We start from the raw sequence: 24,395 nt of genomic DNA on the forward strand, positions 1-24,395 counted from the left end.
TAATCTGAAAATAATACATCTACATTAGACAATTATTTTATTTAAACTACAAGATAAATAAACAAAGGGGGAGGTCATTTTCTAGTAAATTCCGTAAAGGTGTGTGTGTTATAAGGCCTAAAAATAGTAGTAGAACGATAAGGTGCTCTATATATTTGTATTCCCTATTGAATAGAACAATAGGGAGCACCTTATCGTTCTACTACTATTTTTAGGCCTTATAACACACACACCTTTACACACCTTTACGGAATTTACTAGAAAATGACCTCCCCCTTAATGATATGTCTTTATAATAGAAAACAATAAAATTATTCACATAAAAAAAAAACATTTAACAGTAATGTAGTTGAAATAAAATGGAGACAGGATTAATGTGGAGATCCTGTAAAACCAAGTGAAAAGTAAGTATATTTAGAATTTTGACACACCATAAAAAAATCTTATATTCGCATATTATTTGAAATAAACACAATAGCTACCTATTTATAAATGAATGAAAAATTGCAGCAAACAAATAAGATAAAATGCAGATTTTTAATGTGAAAAAAAAGATTTAGACTTTTATTTGAATTGAGTAATGAGTATTAATCCTGTCTCTCTAAATAAACATTTAACAATTAAACAATTAAACGTCTATATTTATATTTTATGATGAACAATATCAATAGTATCAATTATATCTTCATCATAATTCTGTTGACAAGAAAGAGGATCTTCTATTTCTTGTTTAATATTTTCTTCCTTGTCAGCTCTCGTCTGGATAGAGAGAGGATCTTCATCAAATATTTCTTCTTCTTTAATTTCTTCCTTGATATAAACTTCTTCACATTTAATGAAACTAATAGATACAGAAGTTGGAATTGTATTATTACAGCTTTTCTTCATTTCTAAATGTCCAGAGGATTTATTATGGGTTGATAACTGTGAACTAGAGATATAATGTTTGTTACAAAATTTACATGAGTATGGTTTCACACCCGTATGGATTCTTTTATGGACAGTCAATTCACTACCAGTTGTAAATGTCTTTTCACATTGATCACATGAGTATGGCTTCTCACCAGTATGGATCCTTTTGTGTACAGTTAAAGAACTTTTATTGGTGAAAGACACTCCACATTGATCACATGAATATGGCTTCTTACCTGTATGAATCCTTTTGTGGACGTTCAAATTACTAATATCGGAAAAAGACTTTCCACATTGATCACATGAATATGGTTTCTCTCCAGTATGAACTCTTTCATGGAGAGTCAATTTACCACTAGATGCAAAGGTTTTCCCACATTGATCACACGAGTATGGCTTTTCGCCAGTATGGATCCTTTTGTGTTTAGTCAAATCACTATTCTGAGAAAATGATTTTCCACATTGATCACATGAATATGGTTTCTCTCCTGTATGGATATTTATGTGTCTAGCCAAGTTATTACTAGTTGTAAAATTCTTGTTACAAATATCACAGGTATTCATGCTGGTATATCCTCTCACAATATCCTGAAATATTATTTTTATTAATAAAAAAATAAAAAATAGTATTTCCAATATTTCCAAATAAACACAACATTCAGGGAAAAACTGAAACAACGATAACAACTTCCATAGAAGCAAAGCAAGAAAAAACAGCCGGTCAGAAAAGCAAGAAAAATTGTAAAAGTCATACTTAAGTTGTTGTCAATAAATAAAGCTAAATAATTTTAGAAGAACACACAACCTTTCTATTAACAATTTAACAGATCCTTTACTTATTGTTAAATGAATCATCAGAACAATTCAGACATGCCTGAAATTATGATAAGAGCTACAAATGTAAGAAAGCTTTGCTTTTAAAATTGTAGAAAGAAAGTAATAAACAAGGATGACAACATTAATAAAAGCAAGACTGTCAAACATGGAATATGGCTTTCATATTGTGTACAAAGGTTAATATAGTCTCATAACCCAACCATCCCCCCACCCAAGTTTTAGTTTTAAAGAATATTTAGCAACTCCTCCTACTTTAATTGTTCTAAATTAATGATAAATGGGCGGAGTTAGATCTTAATATTTGAGACATGGGAGTAAAATGAGGGATTTCAAAGTTTGGGGTAAGCACCCCTTTACCACCAACCTATGGTTTAAGGCGGTAAATAAATACATTCACATAGAACTGGTAATAATTTTTTTGAAACAGGAAAAACATTGATGACAACATCTACAAAAGCCAATCTCAAAAAAACAGACTAGCAGAAAAATCCAGGAATCTAAAGGGATAAGACAATGGCCAATAAATTTATGTACATTCCCTATGATGATGCACATAATTACCCATTCTGTAGATTAAACTTAGTGGTTGAAACGATTGAACACTCAACTTAATGAATCAATCAATCAAAATTCGCTTGTGTCCTCAAAGCAAACGAATAAGAAAACGTTATTATAAAACTTTGGGGACCTCTGAGAAAAATCGCCAATCTATCTTTGATAAAAGCTGAGGAAAGGCATATTTCTTATACAAATTTGAAACATAGAAGTACAGACAGACCAACACATCAAGTTATATTAAAATAATAGAGTAGGTGTGATATTCGGAAATTGACAGCAATTTAACAAAAAACAAGAATGACAACATTCATAAAAGCGAAGCTCTGAAACAAATGACATTAACGCATTAAGAACTCAGAACTGAATTGAATATTGTAATTAAATTTGTTGCAAAGCTGCTTAATTACAAGATAAGAATTTGATTATAGAGATGCTTCCTTGAATCCTTGTAACATTGTGCCTTGTTTTAATAGGAATCAGTATTCCAAAAATCAGATGAATAGGATAATTTTAACACATAAAATTTTTTAGAAAGGATAAAAATCAACTTGTTTTAAATGGAAGTACAGACAATCTTGAAATGATTATACAGTTTCAACGCTTTCTGAATCGTACCTAACTACCACAGATATAAGCATACCAAGTTTAAAAATTAAGAGGACAATTTTAACATGACTAAATTATTAAAAAGAGCTTACCATTCTAGACAGAGGCAGGGACAGACCGACTTTTTATCAGAATGGTTAAAAATTAACATGCTTTAAATGGACGTGCGATTATTTTGGTACTAAATTAATGAAAAAAGCAAACCGTTCCGGACGGACTGACCCTAATTTTAGAAAAATTTCGGAGTTAAAAATCATTACAAACAAAAATTATCCCTCCATCTTGAATTTTAAAAGGATTATTACAACAAATTACACCTTAAAACTAGTTTTTCCAAAGGCTTTATTTTTTAAAGATTTATGGATTTAAAGGTTGTGCAGAGATGTGCAGAAAAATGTTATGCATACCGTTAGAATCGTCATAAGCCATAAGTGTTTTAAACCAGTAAATATTATTTGCGTGTAATTTAAAATAGTTTAACTAATGCAGAGTTTCAAATAGATCAGATATTAAAGTAAAAGAATAGAGAGGGCAGGGGTTAAATAAGTGAATGTTCAACGTTCATGGGGTGGGGACTTTCAATTGGGTTCTTGAATATCAGCCTCTAGCATCGGAAATTTTAACACAGCTAAGTTGCAATAAAAGAGGAGAAAGCAATTTGTTAGCAGAATAAAAAGGTCCCCACCAATATATATCTAAAATTATACATTTATTGCTTAAGTAACAGATTTAAACCTAACTATTTCTGTAGTAAAGAACAAAGAAACTAAAAATACCTTATAATATAAAGTAGATCTGTATAATGAATTTCTCTCTTTTCACTGTGAAAGTTAGTTGCTGACTGACAATGATACTTTTGTCAACCTAAATCATAAACAATAGTTATATTTATTAAAATTAAAGCGCAACAAAATCTCCGCCTATTTACCTAATTATGATGCTCTACCTAGACTCCTCCTACTTATAGGCAGAAGCTGAGTTAGGAAATGTTTCTGTAAAGGGGGATTATAATAAATAAAGATTCTGGCGGGATCGGAATTATTATCATATTGTAAATATGTCCACATATTTTTTTCAAGTAAAACAAATCCAATAGTAAAAGTTAATTTATCTTATATGCCTGTCTTGTTTTCAAAAAATCAGTTTAACGACCAATTCAGCCTTTGTTTGATATTTATTATAATTCAAAATTATGCTTGCAATCATTTTCTGAACACAAATTAGATGTAAAACAAAATCTGCCTGATAAAAGTTTATTTTTTCTGTTTATCTTCGCGGCTAAACACTTTTTAACATATTTGAAATAAAAACTGTAAAGGTTCACTACTCCAAGTACCCAAATTCGGCATATGCACTTTATGCAATTATCTCTTTAAAACAAAACTTTTAAAAAGAGAATATTGTGACTGCAATTATATTGTGCACAGAGGTTCAAATGGATTAAATAACGTCTAACGTTTTAATTAAATAGATGCCTTGTGATATAAAGTAGATCTGTATAATAATGAATATCGCTCAGTTCTCTGTGAATGTTAGTTACTGACTGACAATGATCCAATTATTAACCTAAAAAAAAAAAAAAAATTACTCATGTACATAGATAACGCTAAACAAATCTCCACCCATTTAATCAACGAGAACAGGCTCCTCCTACTTTTAATCAGAACATAGATGGATAAACTTTTTTGCTAAATAAATATTCTGGCGGGAAATTATTCTTTATCTTTAAGGGTATTCAAATGTTTTTATGTCAATAAATCCGAAAACTTTTGTTTCGGTACTTTGGGCCGAATATCTCGGTACTTAGGCCTACGTGGCCGTCTACGAGATCTTAAGTGCATGAAGCACAATCATCCTCACTACTTCCAATGAATAAGGCACTGATGCAGTTACAAATAGTGTATTTACACCATGAAACGGTGGGATCTAAAAAGATAATAACAAAATTAATACAAAATATTAAAAATGTTTCAACGAATAAGAAAACGTGCATATTTTTTAACAGAAACTGATAAATTTCAAACAGAATCATTTTAAAATATATAAAATTATTCGTAGGTAAAATAAGTCAATGATTTGGTCTATTTTAATGAAAAAATAAAGAAATCAATTTGCTATATCTTAAACCAAAAAAAATCACTCTATTCTTCAAAATTCAAAGGTTAAAAAGAAAGAATACTCACCAGTCTTAATTCATATCAAGCCAGGAAGTATATAGAGGTAAAAAAACACACAGCTAACCACTCATTCTATGCAGAACAGGATTATTCGTCACATAACATGTGCCGTGCTGAGGGCATCAAACAATACAAAGGAAGAAAGCGCGTGGGGGCGCATACATATGGCTATGCCGCGCTTCATTGCTTAGATAATATGATTTCAAACTACAAAAGTCGTCTTCTGCTCATATTTCTAGTAAGGTTTAGGTGGGGTTCGATCCCGCAAGGAACACACTATATAAGTACCAAGACACACCCGCCTGTGAACTGAGGAATCGAACACATCATTAACATTCTTTGCAATTTTGTGTGCAGACAGTGTCCACAAAAGTCAAAACTCATGACCACATAAATCACAAGAGTTTGAAAAATGGCCCTATGGCCTCAAATTCGCTCGTAAAAACATCCACGAATATCCACAACAACTAAAACTGCCTCACTTACACATTATAAGCAGGAATAAAGGAATAGGAGAAAATGCATACATCATTGAAGACTTTCACATTTCCCATTCACACACAACATTGGTGCCACATAGCCTCACAACTAAAACAAAAGAATTCAATTTTGAATTTGCTTTTTGAATTAATTTGCTAGACCATAATTACGAAGGTACCCAAACATTCATCAGGTACCCAAAAGGTTTTTTTTTAAAAAATAATATTTTATACGATAGAATAAAATATCTTTAAATCTAAACATCAAAACTGTATCATAAAATCATCATAAGGTAAATCATCAAAATTAAATAGTTCAATCAGATCTTTTACTCAAAAGAAAGAAAGAAATAAATAAAATCAGAAAACTTCTTTTCAATCAAATCTTTTACTCAAAAAAGAAAGAAATAATAAAATCAGAAAAACTTCTTTTCAATCAAATCTTTTACTCAAAAAAGAAAGAAAGAAATAATAAAATCAGAAAAACTTCGTTTCAATCAAATCTTTTTACTCAAAAAAGAAAGAAAGAAATAAATATAAAAGAGTACCTAATCTTTCATTAGGAGCTCATAATCAATCATAATAATAAAACGAATCCTTAATGCTAAAAATGAAATGCATTAAAATCATCGAAATAAATAAAGCATCCTTAAATCTAAGAACACACAAAATGACTGTATCAAATCATCAAAATAAAACTTCAAATAAAATTAAAAATGCATTTTTGCAATATGCAAATTTAAATTAAGCTCAGAAAAATGAAAAGGACTTTAAAAATTGTTGACTTTACATTTTCTTATCAAAAATTTGAACAAAACTTGCTCTTTGGTTACGTAGGTAATAAGCTTTTATCTACGAACTCTCTAAATCTTTGGCGTAATTGCTTTCCAACAGGATACAGTCAATACACACAAAATAATCATATTCAGTTCCGGCTGAATATTCAAACTACAAACATTTTAAAATAATTGCAAGAATCAATTATTTTATATGCCTGGCACAAGAATCCCTGCCTCCGGCTACCAAGTCGACAATTCTTTTCTTTGAGCTAGCTATGGGCAGGGTTTCTGGCGCCGGACTCAAACATCTTTAACATAGAAGTTAAAATTAATCAATAATAATTCATCAAATCACTTATCAAATTATTCATCAAATCTCTGCTTCAAGAAAATCAAAACAAATCAGAGTAAGTCTGCTTTCTTCATGAAAATTAACTGCTTTTATTTTAGGTAAATCTTCAGAACGAAAAAAAATAACTTAAATATACGATTAATATTAAATTATTGACGTGTAGTAATAGCAAGAACAAACAGCTAAATATTCTTATAAAGTGTATTAATTCAATACAAGGTTAACATACAATAATAACATTAATATTAAGATAACTGTTCACTTTATGTTCGTGTCGTGTTGCAGAGCAATGTCTTGCTCCGAAACCGTTGACACAAGAACTAAAAGCTAATATACAAAATACATACATTGCTCTCAAGTCAGGAAGAAAGGGACTATACATCACATTTCTCCCTGGCTTTAACAGGAACATGGATTTCAAAACTGTAATATTTCAGATTGAATATAACAATATGTTTATTACATGTTAATTATCATATATATTATAAGTAGCATTGAATGCTTATTAAATAGATAATAATTGATCTGGTATGACACCTGCCATAATTTTTTTTTTTTTTTTTTTTATTTTATTTCCAGATCTTTAAACATTTCATATACATTTTTTTTTTCTTTTTGTTTTGGTTCCTTAGAACTCTTTTATGTTTTTTTATATGTTCCTTTTTTTTTTTTTTTGTGTTTTTTTTCTCTTTTTTTTTTTATTTTTTTTAAAAAAAACATTGATTAACATATAATCATTGAAAAATGCATTGATTAACATATAATGCATTGATTAACACATAAACATTGGAAATGCATTGATTAACATAGTTATTATAAATGCATGATAAATAAAAACACTGATTAACATATAACCATCAGAATGCATTGATTTAAAAACATGTCATTAGAGATGCATTGTTATAAAAGCATTAATATTAAACCTTTCGAGACTACTACTGCCTCAACAAATACTTAAACATTAATACATAAAAATAAAATAAAATATAAATTAATACACAGTAAAACTATAATTATTCTTGATCATAATATTCATTTTCTTTTGCCAGATTTTTCTTGATAATAGTAGTATCATTCATATCCATCAATCCATCATTATCCATCAATCCATCAACATCTCACAAATGATATAACCATACCAACCATAGTAGTATCATTCATATCCATCAATCCATCAACATCTCACAAATGACATAACCATACCAATGCTACAACACCACAGACGATATAACTATACCAGTTGACCTTAGCTTAGTTATAAACTTAGTTATAAACTGGTTTCCACTTAGCAACTGTGATTTTCTCAAACAACACAACAGCCATTCACCTCCACCACAAGAAGCCTCCAATCTCTTCAAAAAAATTGGGATCAAATCCTTTCTAGCATCGACTCTAACTACTTCCCAAAATTCACCCTTTCCTGATTCAAAATACGTTGCTGATCCTGCAGGTTAGCCAACCGAGCATCTAACTCAACCATTCTAGTAACCAAACCTGCCAAATGTTTGAGGTCTCAGATCAAAAATCAGAACTGCTGTTCACATTTATCATCCAGGAGATTATATCTATTGCATAGTCAGGCATGACTTAAGCCTAATAATGACAACCACAATAACTGCTATTAACATCTCTGTTAGATTCCAAAAATCGACATGTCATTCAAAATACAGAAACTGCCAATGATTTTCGTTATAACAATGATGCTACTGTCGACACTCCAACCAATGATAACGTTGAAAACAATGAACAGAAACAACAAACACAGAGAAAACTGCAGCCGAACAAAAGCAACCAAAACCTTCGCCATAGATTGATTCGAAATCTGATCCATTTTGTTTTTCAATACTAACTATCGACAAACACACCAGCTATTGACAAGTAAGATATCCAACCTGGCAGTCAAATCTACAACAGCCACATCAACTTTAAGCCCCGCCTTCTTTAGAACAGCTAAAATTTCACTAACCAGCATTATACTTTGACTGCCCACTGTATTAACAACTTACAAATATCCGTTTTATCAGTCATAAATATATTTAAGATACAATGCATGCTATTTTAAAATTCTGCACAACTTCACAATAGCTTCTAGCCCATGGTGTATATCTCTGTATATCATTATCTATCAACTAAATACTTCTCATTTTGACAACTGTAAATACATCTCTTTGTAGCTACCTGACTCACTGTGCATTTATTTGCATCATCCTGACACACTGTGCATTTATTTGCATCATCCTGACACACTGTGCACATCTGTTCAAAATAAATATCAACATAATTCGTTTAACTCTTTGTATCTACCTGACTCACTGTGCATTTATTTACGTTAATCTGGCACACTGTGCACATCTGTTCAAAATGTTACAATTTCAACATATTTCATTTAACTCAATGTTATTTCATTATTCTTGACATACGAATCCCAATTTTCAAATTAAGCTTCAAAACTACTCTCCGACGTCTTATTATCCACAACTGTTGCTTAAATGCTTAAATTTAACACCTCCAAGTCTTCAAAACTTTTCAACAGTTATTATAAATCTAGCAATCTATAAATCTAAATTACTTTTCTTCTCCTTGGCAGCAGTTGGACTGTTGATTGGAGTACTTATAACAGGTTGAGAAAGGGTTGCAACAACAGTATCAACAGATTGACTTGCTTCAGTAGGATTATGATTATCACTATCACCAGTACCAACAGATTGACTTGCTTCAGTAGGATTATGATCATCACTATCACCAGTACTATCATTAGTTGCATATGATTTACCACTACTGGTTGATTTAAGACTCTTCTTGCCAAGATCAGTAATAGTCTTCCCATATATAGAGATATCATATTTAAGCTCAAAGATAGCTTCATCAATCATTGTTTGCAAGATATCATATTCAAGCTCAAAGATAGCTTCATCAATCATTGTTTGCAAGTATTTAATCTGTAACATCATCAGCTCTAGTACATCATGAGGAAACATATTTTGTTGCACAATAGACAGAATTTTAGTAAATCCATAAACAGCAGCTCCATACATTCCAAATATGTTGTCAATCCAGCACAGGCTTCCTTTGGAGTTTTGTGCAAGCACTCAGTTGTTAGCTTCAGGTACTTTTCATGATCACTAAATCTCCTTATAGTTGCCAGAGAATACAGGAACCTTGAACTTGATATCTACCTTCCTGGTGATACTCCAAGCTTCTTGACCGCATTATTGAGAACAGTTTTAGCATCCTGTTTAGCTTCCTGTTTAGCTTCCTGTTTAGCTTCCTGTTTAGCATTCTGAACTTCAACAGACTTCACATCTAATCTATAAACAGATTCTCCAGCAGCAATTCAACATATAATCGGTCAGAGCAAAGTGTATCATGTACCAGCCTCCACTCTCAAATAATATCAATGTCAACACAAAACAATGGCCAAATTCAAAACTAAATTTCAGTCACCACCAACTACTTCTCTTGCGGCCGATCTAAAACAAAATACAATCATTTTAGATGCCAAAACTTATTTAATACATATTTTATTTTCACTCAACAAAATAAAATAATTTCTTTAACATGTATTAGTATATATAACATTAATCAAATGTATATCAATATTGAACATCATTAAAATCTTAACAAACTAAAACTCACCAACAGGTAATACTGTATCTCAACCACCACAACTACTCCTCTTTTCGACCAATCTAAAACATAATACAATTATTTTAGATGCCATACTTAAATGTTATCACTTAACAAATAAAATTTCAACATGTCTTCTTAAAAATGTATTAAGAAATATAATATTAATCAAATGTTTGTCAATAATCGAGCAACATAAAAATAATTCTTAATACAATATATTAGTCTAATACAGTAAAAAATTTACCTAATTATTCAATGAAATATCTGAATAATAACTTATATCATCCACAACTATTTTTATGTATTAGAATCTTGAAAGTTGAAGCACAACTAACTATTTTTCTCTATACCTGAGAGCACTTTCTTGCGCAGCTCAACTTTTGCGCATACAACGCCCAACTCCTGCTCATCATTGCTGCTACCTCTCTGCACCACCCCACCTTGCGCATACCAACTTCGAGAGACAGTGCAAACTTTCCTTGCCAAATTATTGCCCACCCCCCTTCTCCATGAAGAGAGACAGCTCCACTCAAATATCTAATGCATTATAACAATTTTGCTTCATGAAATTCTAAGCTTCATAAATAATTTTGCTGAATCAACATCACTAAATCGCAATATATACTATTCTATATCGAGTGTCCTTAATAAAATTTAAGCTTAAACAAAAACTTAACACATCCATTATAATTCCAAGTTTTAGTAGATTTCAATCCACCCCTCAATATTTTCCATTTTATTCTGATCCACCAAAACTTTCGCAATACGTTCATTATATTCCAAGTTTTTAAATAGATTGAAATCCGCCCACATCTATTCACGTTAATTTGATTCATCCAAAATTGAGCAACACATAATGTTTCAATTTCAAGTTTGAGTGCAATTTGATTCACCACCCTGTGTTATTTATATAATTCTTCTCCTATAATTAGGTTTGGTCCGCCCATCCATACGACCATTTTGATTCACCACCCTGTGTTATTGATATATTTGTTTTTTTTTTTCTATAATTAGATTCGGTCCGCCCATCCATCTTTACATCTATCTACTTTTTGTATTTCGAACTTTTCATGGTGATTTCTGCAGCAGGTAGGTACAATTTAAAAAACGTAGCAACACTATAATCATTTCTATGACGTCCGTACTTCCATTTGCAAACATGTTGATTTGACCACAAATTTCTATATGATCTAATTATCCGATTGTATACTAATTCCGGGAACAACAAAATTCAACATTATAATCGAAGCAGTTAAAATATCTAATTATCCAATTGATTCGATGTATATTGATTCCTGGGACAATAAAGCACAATACTTTATGATTGCGATGTCAATAATTTCATATGATCTAATTATCCGATTGATTTGATGTATATTGATTCCTGGGACAACAAAGTACAATACTTTATGATTACAGTGTCAAGCATCCAATCACCCTTCAGACAACCAACACTCTGAGATGCACAACCTTTTTCAAGAAAACATTTCCCCACTCTAACTTTAACGTCACACATCTCACATAGTAGCAGTAGGAACCATTTTTAACTTTGTTAGTTATGACTCAGTGTCAGACCGAGATTCAAACCTATCACCTACCCAACAACAAGTAGATGTGCTACGTGTTAAGCGGTTTATAAGCGAAGCCACTCTATAAGCAAGTTCATAAAATGTAAGTAAAACATCAATCTGTTTCAATCAGTTCTTTTTTAACACATTTACTTACAATTTTACATCGACTCTTATGCACTTATTTTTTCATTTTTGACACTATACAAGTGTTGATGTTCGTTTGTCCTACCATTCAATGCTTCGCTTTTGTTAATGTTGTCTTCCTTGTTTTTACAAAGATTATTCAGTTCTGACACTATGCAAGTGTTGATGTTCGTTTGTCCTACCATTCAATACTTCGCTTTTATTAATGTTGTCTTCCTTGTTTATTACAAACAAATTTGCTTACAATTTTTGCATTGAATCTTATATGTATATTCTGATTATTTAATTTTGACACTATACAAGTGTTGATGTCCGTTTGTCCTGCCATTCCATTGCTTCGTTTTTACGGATGCTGTCATCTTTGTTTTTATACATCATATCCTCATTGCAATAAAATCATATATCATATAAATCATATCAACATTTACTATACGAGTGTTAATGCTCCATTTTTATGAATATTAATATCCTTGGTTTATACATCATATTCGAAAACGTTTCAATAGAAGTCATATATAGGTCAAACTAAACTTGCAACATTTAACCACCAAGTCTAAACAACACATTTAGTGTTAATCTATATTGCATCACCCATCATTGGATATAGATATACACAATAGACATCTCTTCCCTACACAATCCTATATATACTAGATCTATTGTCAAAACTTGCACAAAGTTTTATTTTCAACAAACATCCATAAATAATATATCCATTGTACACACATCAACAAGTGTTCTCTTCTCTCCATACAAATATTTCCAATAACATTCATTTCCTACTATACAAATATTTCCGATTTATTTTCAACAAACATCCATAAATAATATATCCATTGTACACACATCAACAAGTTTTCTCTTCTCTCCATACAAATATTTCCAATAATCATTCATTTCCTACTATACAAATATTTCCGATAATTCATTCATATATATATAATATGTCCATTATACATTTCAATTTTGCACACATATCATAATTAATCCACATATAATATGTCCATTGTACAATCCAATTCCACACACATATCTCTCTCTCACTCTCTCTCTCTCTTTCTCTCTCTCTCTCTCTCTCTCTCCCTCTATCTCACATCATAATCAAATACTGAATAACAATTTTTGCTTCATTAAAAATTTTTTGCTGAGTTATGCATTCCAATCTTAAATCGCCATTTAATTGTTTAAAATAAATCTAGTTAAATCCACAAAAATTCCGCCCATTAATCAAATATCAAATATCAAATATCACATTCTACTGGTCATGATGACAAGTATGTATCAATCCAAATCAACGTAAATTCAAAAACAAAACAAACAAAATTTCTGTTCTATCTATAATAGAAATTTCGTACTATGAATAATATATCACAGATCAAAGATCACATATCTATCTTCACGCAAGTACAATCGTTATTATTCATAGCACATTTTAACCATATTCAAAATATTTTGTTTCCATTCATATAAGCTTAAGAGTAGCTTTACTCTTATTTATACATAATCCGCAATATAATTGTTTTAAAATTAAATACTTAGAACCATAATAACTGACTCAACTTTTAAAACAATTTACAGCCTTTCATCAAAATTCTAATACTTTTTAAAGTATCTAATTTCAAATTTTTATCCAATTTTCATAAAATCACGATATTAACATTTAATAAAACAATTTTCTTCCATTAACAATTTTACAAAATTGTATTCCTATTTTCGTTGAAATTAATCCATCTTCCATTTTTTTTTATTCTTATCTCTGTTAGACACCACAATAGTCTGAAACAAAAATAAATATATCCAATTCCAGTGTAACAAAACACAAAAAAAAATAAATGCATATATTTTGATTTTCATAATAACATAATCTCATAAACTCGTATTCAATAGTTAACAAAATGTTATATTTCCAGAATTCAAATAATTACCATAAATCAAATTATTTTCCATCACAAATTTATAGAGTTGCTTCGTTTCTCTTCTTATTATTTAAACAATGTCAGCGCTTTCCAAATTATATGTTATACATTCTAACCTTATGCATGGACACCACAATGGCAGATAAATTAACATTTATCCCACTAATTCGAATAATATCAGAGATCTACATTTATTAGCAATGGATACAAAAAAAATCGAGTAAGATCATTAATATACAGGGATATAACAATAGCAGATAAATTTTCGTTCATTCTAGAAAAAGTTGCTCCACAAATAATCTATGATTTGTATGTCAACATAACATCTGCGAGTTTTATTTTCTAAATAGAAATACTTCCAGAAGCACAACTTCTATACATTTTTATAAGCCGTCAAATCTATCAGATACAATACTTATTCAATTATAGATATCTTAATTGCAAAACTACAAAAATCGATCGCCGCCACACCGCCGTCAAATCGCCGTAGGCCGTAGTACATGTATATCCTGTTGATACACTCCAAAACTGTAGAGAAAATCCTTCTTCCCTGCAAATTGTAGAAAGAAATACTCGTTTAATCAATACACGTCTGTCCTGAATAAGCTATAGAAAGAAATACATGTAATCCTTGCTTCCCTGCAAATTGTAGAAAGGAATAAACTGTAGAGAGAATACATTTTTAACAATTTTTAACAATACTCAACTGTCTCCCTGTAGAAACAAACTATAAAAGGATAGAGAGAATACATTTTTAACAATTTTTAACAATACTCAACTGTCTCCCTGTAGAAACAAACTATAAAAGGATAATTTTTTAACAACACATGTCTATCCTTCTCTCCCTGCTGATACATATCCAGGGCGGCACCTTTTCCCCTTTCATGGTGTCCTCCACCAACATAGTACATGTCCAGGACGGCACATATCTTTCCCTGGACATTATGTTGGTGTCCTCCACCCACATGTTGTCCTGCAATGTCCAGGGCGGCACCTTTTCCCCTTTCATGGTGTCCTCCACCAACATAGTACATGTCCAGGGCGGCACATATCTTTCCCTGGACATTATGTTGGTGTCCTCCACCCACATGTTGTCCTTCACTAGACAGGATGGTGTCGTGGTGTCCTTCAATGGACAGAATGGTGACATGGTGTTCTTAACCATCACATATCTCTCTTTCACCAGGGGTTCGACCTGGTTCACCCTCTCTCCATTCTTTAAGCATAACTGGTCCAGGAATTCGACCTGGTCCAGCATCACATGTCTCTCCTCCTCCAGAGGTTCGACCTGGTCCAGCATCACATGTCTCTCCTCCTCCAGAGGTTCGACCCGGTCCAGCATCACATGTCTCCTCCTCCAGAGGTTCGACCTGGTTCACCATCTCCTTGACTGTTACCTGGTCCTCTCCACCTATACACTCTCCCCCCCCTAACCTGTTTGGCAACACCACCAAACTTTCTTGTTCAAGGAAACAAAATTTTTCATTAGCAATTGGAGCTTTGAAATTGTCCATAGAAAGTGTTGGCAACACCACCAAACTTTCTTGTTCAAGGAAACAAAATTTTTCATTAGCAGTTCGAGCTTCAATCTTATCTTCATGATCTTGCATTCCACCAAAAATAGTTCGAGAACCACTAGCAAACAATTTAGGCTTCTCCTCTGGTACAGATCCTCCAGCCGTCCTCTGCCAAGGCATAGAGTTATTTAAACCATTCTGCTGGTTATTCGACCCATTCTGCTGGGTATTCTGCTGGTTATTCGACCCATTCTGCTGGGTATTCGAACCATTCTGCTGGTCATTCAAACTATTCTGCTGGGCAATCTTTTCAAGAATTCGCTGCTGGCCAGTCATAAACTCATCCACAACGGTCACATTCTCAGTCTTGATATCATTATCAACACTAGGCTCCACCACCTTATTAAGACGATCTTCTAAATCGTCCATCCGAGTAGCCAGTCCAGTAACCGCAGCAACATTAGTATCAACATTATCCTTAATTTCCTGAACCTTCGTCTCCAGTGGCGCCCTTCGGTTAATCAGGTTATCCAGCTTATCTCTAAAGGACTGAATATCACCCTGCATCGAGGCCAGCAATTCGAGCATATACACCTCCTTCTCCACCGGGGACAACTTCCTGTAATAAGCAATGTCCACCTTCATGGCGTCCAAAAATTCCTGAACAAAACTAAAGCAAAGAAATAATACAATTAAAAGAAAATCTGAGCCGTAGATTCGTACTACACTACTGCGCCAAAATGACGTGTAGTAATAGCAAGAACAAACAGCTAAATATTCTTATAAAGTGTATTAATTCAATACAAGGTTAACATACAATAATAACATTAATATTAAGATAACTGTTCACTTTATGTTCGTGTCGTGTTGCAGAGCAATGTCTTGCTCCGAAACCGTTGACACAAGAACTAAAAGCTAATATACAAAATACATACATTGCTCTCAAGTCAGGAAGAAAGGGACTATACATCACATTATTTTGAAATGCATGTAAATATATGAAAAGAAAATTAATTTTTCTAATGATTAAATGTGTTTCATTCTTATTTCTTATCAATATATCATATTTCATGTTGTGTCCAACAAGGAACAAAAATGCTTCGCGTCTAAAAAAATAAGTACGTAAGATTTTTTACGCGAAAAAATCCCAGGTCCCGATCAAATGAAATCCGTAAAAAAAACTTATGTATTCGATTAGAAAACTTTAGTTTTTTGCTTCAAAAATAAAATCTTGAACTCATTTATAAGTTAAAACAAAATTGTATGAAAATTTGCGTTACTTATAAATCTTAAGAAATGGGTAATTTCTTTTAAAAAAATACTGCTTCAATTTTAATATCTGCGATAAAAATGAAGGTAAGTTAATTTAAAATATGCATAGTTTATCTTAAATTAATTCTGTGATATTCATATAAAATAATAATCAATATTTTAATAATATCATACATCGTGTTCATTATTATAAATGCTTATCTCATAGAAATAGAGTTTACATTTTTTAAACATGAACGAAAAAAATATATGTACCTAGGAAAATAATTGCTATAAAATACTTTCTCAAGGTTTTAAATTGTCCGAAATTGCTAGGTACGTATATTACTACGAATCTCTGCTTTCGGAATGAAAAAAAACTTTTATTTGCTTATGAATTTAAACAAATATCTGATTTTTTTTGCGATAATCTTTTAAAATAATAATAAGGAATATTTTAAACATTATCATAATAATATTACATGTTGTGTTCTTTACTTTAATGCATTATTTCATATGAGAATCTGAGAAATAACATTTTTTAAGTAAACGTGAACCATGAAAAAAATACCTCGAAAAATAATTTGTAAAAAAAATCTATTTTTCTCAATTTAAAATCTGCAAAAATCATTTGGTATTTAATACACACGAACTTTTGCTTTTCAAAATCATACTTAAAGAAACAAAATCTTTTAAAATCTGCTTTAAAAGTTTAAACAGTTTTGTAGAATTTTTGTGCTTAAATATGAACAATAAAATTAGTTGAATAATGAATACTTATTCTTTACAGAACCCATTTTGGTTCCCTTCACAAGCCTAATATATAACTTGTAACATTTCTTCTCTTTAGGAGATCATTTTCACACATAAATGGTTTATGTCGTAGATTAGATGTGCGGGGATAGGTATTTCTGTCGGTACTTCCCTGGCCAGCTTGGCTACAAAAAATCCGCGGCTGGACTGCTTCAAAATGACCACCCTGTATCGAATACAAAGTGTCGGCGGCCATTATCACATGGCACTAATTTAATTGCACAAGAGAAATATTCTATAATTTTCTCTGCTGTGGAGACAGCCCTCAAAGCTGCTCCGCTTCCTCCAACCATCTTCAGCAGTTGGAAGCCTCTTCGGCAGTGATTATCAACACTACCAACCTCAATGTTGTCTGCAACAGCAACAACTTCAGTATTAACTGCAATACTATCAGCATCAGCGTCAACTGCAACAACTTCAACACTAGAATTGGCTGCAACTCTGACGACAGCAGCAACGGCTGGAACGTAAACATCATCATCAGGAACGGCCGCGGCGCTATCACCAACATCATAAGAATTGGTTACAACACAACCAACATCAGCATTGTGAACAACTACGGCAACACCCGCCGTAGCAATGTTATCAACGGCTACAGCACTCTCTTCAATATAATCAGGATTGACTGCAACACAAACAACATTATCATCAGTAACGGCTACGGCAACACCCGCCGTAGCAATGTTGTCAACGGCTGCAGCAGTATCTTCAACATCAGAATTAACTGCAACACAAACAACAGCATCAACAAGAGCTTCACAAGCAGAACCAACAGGTTCATCATCAACAGCTACGGCAGTGCTCGCCCCAGCAGTGTTGTTAACGGCTGCATCTCTATCTATAACATCAGAATTGACTGCAACACAAACAACAGCATCAACAACAGCTTCACAAGCAGAACCAACAGGTTCATCATCAACAGCTACGGCAGTGCTCGCCCCAGCAGTGTTGTTAACGGCTGCATCTCTATCTACAACATCAGAATTGACTGCAACACAAACAACAGCATCAACAACAGCTACGGCAGTGCTCGCCGTAGCAGTGTTTTTCTTCTTAGAAGGCAAACAAGGCTCAACATTGGCCTTGGCCAATAAGTAAAACATACTGGCAATATCATCAACTAAAGTGCCAGGCGGTTTCCCAAAACCATTTTGAATTATGGCGGCAGCTTTAGCCCATAGAGAGATGAACTCAACTCTACAGTTATATAGGTCATCGCCTGCTATCTCCATCATGAATTTCAATGATTTAAGATGTTGTTGTTGTTGTAGCCATTGTATCGCCCGTCTATCCCATATCATCGAATGGTTGGCCCGTATCAAGGCCAAGGAATGTCGCAGCAGCCAGAGGGTTGTTCCATAGTGATTCAGTAGTAAGGTTGGTTGGGTCAGCAGGACAATTGAAGAGGTGATTAGTAGTGTGTGATGGTTGGTTACACTTAGGACATTTATCTTCTGTATTATTCTCTGTGATAACTGACAAGAAAGAATTTAGCATAGAAGAATATCCGGATCTTAGTTGACATAGCATACTTCTTGTTCGTCTTGGGAAGTCTTTTTCAACTTCGTTAACGGGAGGGGGTCGAGCATTGAGAACTTTGTTTTCAGACAAGTTATTTATAGACTTTCTTACACACTCAGTATGAATTTGTTTAAGCAGCGGCTTGTAGTTCTGATGGTTTACACCACTTTCTGGAATCATGTTTTTAATATCATTGCCAAATCTGGTTTTAAGAGTTTGCTTGGTGATACGGCGAGGTGGGGGGCCGTCCAGGTCAACATGATTAGGGTGGTCATCTTTTTGGGTGGCAAGAAGAAATTGTCTACACAGCATTTCAGAGTGGTCCTTGACTTTCATGATTTTACATTCTGTGTTGAAATGATCGATGGGGGTTTTATTAACACAGCCTAGGGAGACTCTTAATGCTTCACTCTGTGTTACTTGGAGGTGTGTCCAGTTAATATCTGCAAGGTTGGGGGCCCAAATAGGACTGCAATAATTAATTACAGATTGTCCTATGGCCTTGTATGTGGTAAGAATAGTTTCTTTTTCCATACCCCAGGTGGTGCCAGAGAGTGATTTCAGGATGTTGTTGCGGGATTTAACTCTGGATTTAACATCAGTAGCATGGTGTTTAAAAGTCAACAAGTTGTCAAATGTTACACCCAGAAATTTGGGGTGTTTTACAGTAGGAACAGGGGTGTTGTTGATGGAGATGTTGAGCTGTTCACTGCATTCATTTGACCAAGTGGTGAAAACTGTAGCGGTAGATTTAGCCGGAGAAATGAATAAATTTCTTTCTTTGAACCAGTTGTCCAAGGTGTCCAGGTAAACATTAATCTCTGCACAAACAGGTTCCAGGTTAACGCCAGAATTCAGGACATTTGAGTCATCAGCATATGTGACTAATTTGATGTTGCCTGGTGGATTTGGCATCTTGCTCATGTACAAGTTGAATAGAACAGGTGAAAGAACACCACCTTGTGGCACGCCCTGTCTCATCTTCCTGTACCTGGATCTGCGGCCACGAAACTCTACAAAGGTCTGCCTGCCACGAAGATAAGCAGCCAGGAATCTTTTAGGATGATGGTTAAGATTAAGTTCATAGATGTCTTGTAGAAGAATCTCGTGGTTTACGGTATCAAATGCCTGGGTAAGGTCAATAGCAACAGAAACAGTTCTCTCCACTGGCCTTGGTTTATTGAGACCTTTTTCAATATAGGCTTTGATTTCTTGGAGGGCAGTTGAAGTTGAATGACCTTTTCTGAATCCATGTTGATGGGAGGCAAAGGGGATGGATTCTGTAATCTGGGGGAGGAGAATACTTTCCAGAATTTTGGCGGCTGGGGACAGAAGAGATATTGGTCTGTAGCTCTTGCCTTGGTCTGATGGTTTACCTGGCTTGAGTAGAGGTATGATGCGAGCGGTCTTCCAGAGTGATGGTATGATGGCTTGGTGTACACAGTTGTTAAAGATGTTGGTCAGGTAATTTATGCCATGTGGACCGAGGTGTTTAAGCATCACAGGTGAAATGTTGTCCGGACCTAAAGCTTTCGAGGCTTTACATTTCTTGATGGCGTCAAATGTTTGCTGGGTGGTGATGTTAATTTTTTGGTCCTTGGACGATTTTTGAAGATTTCTTAGTGTTCTCCTGAATTGCTTAGTTGGTTTGGTTGTTGGTCCTGGTGTATATTGGCTGTTGAACTTATTGGCAAGCTTTTTCCTGTCACAGAATGGTTTATTACCAAAATAAATTGCCTGGTTGTCTGGCTGGTTTGGCTTGCCTGACAGAGATTTAATAGTATTCCACAGCTTTTTTGAGCCAGGATCACATGTGTCAAGGTGTTCTTTCCACTTGGATTTTCGATGTTCGTTTATTTTACTATTAATCTCTTTGTTTAAGTCAGGTATTCTGGGGTCTGCAGGATTGTTGGCGCGGAGACTGTCTCGTTCATCTATAAGTCTGGCTGCTTCAGTAGGAACTTCATGTATGACATTAGGTATCCTGCCGGCTGGTATGAACTTTTTAGCAGCTTTATTTAGGATGTTTCTAAATGATTTTTCAGACCTATGAACATTGTTGTTTTGTGGAATCCGTGCAAAGATTTCTTCAGTGAAATCTTTAAAGCCCTCCCAATTGGCTTTAGAAACATTAATGAATGTTTTATTTTCTGCTCTAATTCTCTGTGTAGTTGTATTAAGGGAGATAATTATTGGAAGATGGTCTGAGTTTAAAGCAGGTAGCACTTTCCAATCACATGTGGGTAGTAGGTTTGATGATGTTATGGATATATCTGGAGATGATGAGCTGTTGGTTGTGACTCGAGTAGGGATGTCTTCGTTCAGGATGCCAAAAGGGACTTCGCTAATAAGGTCAGCAATTTGTCTACCTCTGATGTTTTCGGTAGATTCACTATACCATAAGGAATGGTGGCCGTTAAAGTCACCTAAGATTAAGAAGTTTGGGGTGGCCTGTTCAAAAATGCTGTTGATATCCGGAACATAATCTTGTTGGCAGCTGCTGATTGGCGGGATGTATACATTATTAATTTGTAATGAATCTATCCTGCCCGGGATGGTAATGGTCATGATTTCAATGTGTTGATCGTTGATGAGTGCTGGTGATGTTATTTCAATCTGGAACTGGATGGATCTGTGGATGAGGAAGGCAAGTCCACCTCCTTTGTTGGTTTGTCGATCTTTCCTGACTAGTGTATAGTCTTTAATATCAGCGGGTTTTGTGTTGATGGTGAATTTTGTTTCTTGAATTGCTGCAATGTGTACTTTATGTTTCCTTATAAAGTATAGTAGTTGATCTACTTTGCTGGATAAACCATTGATGTTGTATTGAAGGATGTTTAATTTGTTGTATGGAAGTTGTGGTGTGGGGATGGAATGTAAGCGAGGGGGAGGGGGGGAAGGGTTTGGGGGTGGGGGGGACGGAGGGGGGGCAGAAGGGGGGCAGCATGGTCCAATCCAGTTGGGTAGTTTTTTCCGAGCATTTGCATTTTTCAGTTGAGAACATTTCACATGGAGCCAAAGATTGCATTTTGTACATTCAACGGATGGTCTGTTTTCAAGAACTTGTTTACTGCATACTGGACAAATCCAGGTAGGACCTGGATTTTGCTCAATGCCAGCCTTGATGAGTAGTAGCCGGATCAAACAGGCTGGAAGGGGTTGATCCTTTGTCAGACTAGTTAAAAAGATGGAGCTGAGTGAAGAACTTCATTGTCGATTTTACTGAAAAACCTGGGCCTCTGGTGCTGGTGGTGGATGACGGTGATACCTTGGAGAACAGGGCGTAGTTCCCTGTTGTATGTGTTGGCTCTTGGCACCGATGTTGTTGGTGGTAGATTCGCAGCGTAGATGCAGCCAACGTAGAATCCATGATTTAAGATCCTTGATAGCTGTGAGAGACTTTTTCAGTTCACCATAATTTTTTTGCGCTGTAACAAGTTCGCTATATTTAGCCATAATGTCACTTTAACTAGCACTGATTACAATTATGGTTGGTAACGTCTAGAGTTCATCCAATAAATCATTTCAGATCACCATAACTTTTTTGCGCTTTGACAAGTTCACTATATTGAGCCATAATGTCATTTTAACTAGCACTGATTACAATTATGGTTGGCTTGGAGATTATTCAATAATCCAGCACACTAACAGTAACATATCCAGTACAGCTTCTTCTTCGGCTGACAGACTTGATTACCGTTTCATTGTTTCGGTACTTTGGGCCGAATATCTCGGTACTTAGGCCTACGTGGCCGTCTACGAGATCTTAAGTGCATGAAGCACAATCATCCTCACTACTTCCAATGAATAAGGCACTGATGCAGTTACAAATAGTGTATTTACACCATGAAACGGTGGGATCTAAAAAGATAATAACAAAATTAATACAAAATATTAAAAATGTTTCAACGAATAAGAAAACGTGCATATTTTTTAACAGAAACTGATAAATTTCAAACAGAATCATTTTAAAATATATAAAATTATTCGTAGGTAAAATAAGTCAATGATTTGGTCTATTTTAATGAAAAAATAAAGAAATCAATTTGCTATATCTTAAACCAAAAAAAATCACTCTATTCTTCAAAATTCAAAGGTTAAAAAGAAAGAATACTCACCAGTCTTAATTCATATCAAGCCAGGAAGTATATAGAGGTAAAAAAACACACAGCTAACCACTCATTCTATGCAGAACAGGATTATTCGTCACATAACATGTGCCGTGCTGAGGGCATCAAACAATACAAAGGAAGAAAGCGCGTGGGGGCGCATACATATGGCTATGCCGCGCTTCATTGCTTAGATAATATGATTTCAAACTACAAAAGTCGTCTTCTGCTCATATTTCTAGTAAGGTTTAGGTGGGGTTCGATCCCGCAAGGAACACACTATATAAGTACCAAGACAACTTTGAATCTTTTTTTTTAAATAATATAATCTCAACATGAAACCATGAAAGTTATTGAATCAAATAATAATTATCACAAAGACATTGAAAAAGTTCAAAGTCACAAAAACTTATCCATTAAGAAAAAAGGGTGACAACATCCATGAGTATATAAGAACAAAATAATCATGGTTTATGGTTTATGGTTAAATAACTCCAAGAAGTCCAAATAGGACCATTAAAAAAGGTTGTTGATTCACTATATCAATGTTTCAATATATTTGTCCAAGAGTTTTTTAAACACTGATATTTTGTCTGTAGATTTAACATTCACAGGTAGATTTTTTGTGGCTCTTGGCTAAGAATTTAAGAATAAGATGTGACTAAGCTTAATGAAACCTCCGCCATTTACTTAAACATGATGCTCAAGGCAGATTCCTCATACTTTTTATCAGAAACTGAACCAGCAAATGGTGTTACTTTAAATAATGGCGGGAAATTGTTGTTTATTTATATGACATAGGCATTGTTATGATGATGATGAATTACGCCCCTAAATTTTGCTGGAAGCGGAGGGGTGTAAAAATCTTACTCATAGGTGTTAAATGTCAAAATTTTAAGAGTGCATCTGCAAGATAAAATAGAATACATTTCCTAATTGTTTTCGGGGAAGGGTAATCAACCTTTTTAAAGTTCCTGGTAGTGAGTTGTTTTTCTATCTAAGAGATATGTCTCTCTTTATTTCCTCTCAGGGTAAAACATTTAGTAATAAAAAAGTTAATGACCTGAGTATTTGTAAACAAAATAGCAGAAAATTAATTTCTTATTGATATCTGTACTCTGTGCATTCTTATTTGTTATAAACTAATCTGAAAATAATATATTTACATTAGACAATTATTTTATTTACACTACAAGATAAATAAACAAATTAATAAGTCTTTA

The 24,395-nt window shown here is 33.7% G+C and overlaps 1 protein-coding gene and 2 long non-coding RNA genes across 6 annotated transcripts; all 3 read right to left on the reverse strand.

Moving 5' to 3' along the window:
- Positions 1-4,797: 4,797 nt before the first annotated feature.
- Positions 4,798-5,553, reverse strand: LOC145312291 (uncharacterized). The gene is made up of 2 exons (XR_013876988.1): positions 5,097-5,553; positions 4,798-4,839 (listed from the first exon to the last, which is right to left on the reverse strand). It is a non-coding gene; the product is annotated as an uncharacterized LOC145312291 (long non-coding RNA).
- Positions 5,554-9,132: 3,579 nt separating this feature from the next.
- LOC145312286 (uncharacterized) lies at positions 9,133-11,324 on the reverse strand. 4 transcript variants are annotated; one of them, XM_080151530.1, is made up of 3 exons: positions 10,681-11,324; positions 10,337-10,389; positions 9,133-10,170 (listed from the first exon to the last, which is right to left on the reverse strand). In XM_080151530.1, the coding sequence occupies exon 3, from the start codon at positions 9,733-9,735 to the stop codon at positions 9,253-9,255; it is 483 nt and encodes a 160-aa protein (XP_080007656.1). In that variant the 5' UTR covers positions 9,736-10,170; positions 10,337-10,389; positions 10,681-11,324; the 3' UTR covers positions 9,133-9,252. The 4 variants fall into 4 exon arrangements, with proteins under 4 accessions (XP_080007656.1, XP_080007654.1, XP_080007655.1 ...); XM_080151528.1 differs by having other exon boundaries at positions 10,575-11,324; XM_080151529.1 differs by having other exon boundaries at positions 9,133-10,389.
- An 11,558-nt stretch (positions 11,325-22,882) lies between these two features.
- LOC145312290 (uncharacterized) lies at positions 22,883-23,468 on the reverse strand. The gene is made up of 2 exons (XR_013876987.1): positions 23,182-23,468; positions 22,883-22,924 (listed from the first exon to the last, which is right to left on the reverse strand). It is a non-coding gene; the product is annotated as an uncharacterized LOC145312290 (long non-coding RNA).
- Positions 23,469-24,395: the final 927 nt, after the last annotated feature.

This window comes from Acartia tonsa, chromosome 2, assembly GCF_053477335.1.
Source record: "Acartia tonsa isolate MP-2025a chromosome 2, ASM5347733v1, whole genome shotgun sequence".
NCBI classification, from domain to species: Eukaryota; Metazoa; Arthropoda; class Copepoda; order Calanoida; family Acartiidae; genus Acartia; species Acartia tonsa.

What these genes read in the sequence shown, in the direction of transcription:
- LOC145312286 (XM_080151530.1), bottom strand. Translation starts at nt 9,735, where the DNA reads ATGTATGGAGCTGCTGTTTATGGATTTACTAAAATTCTGTCTATTGTG.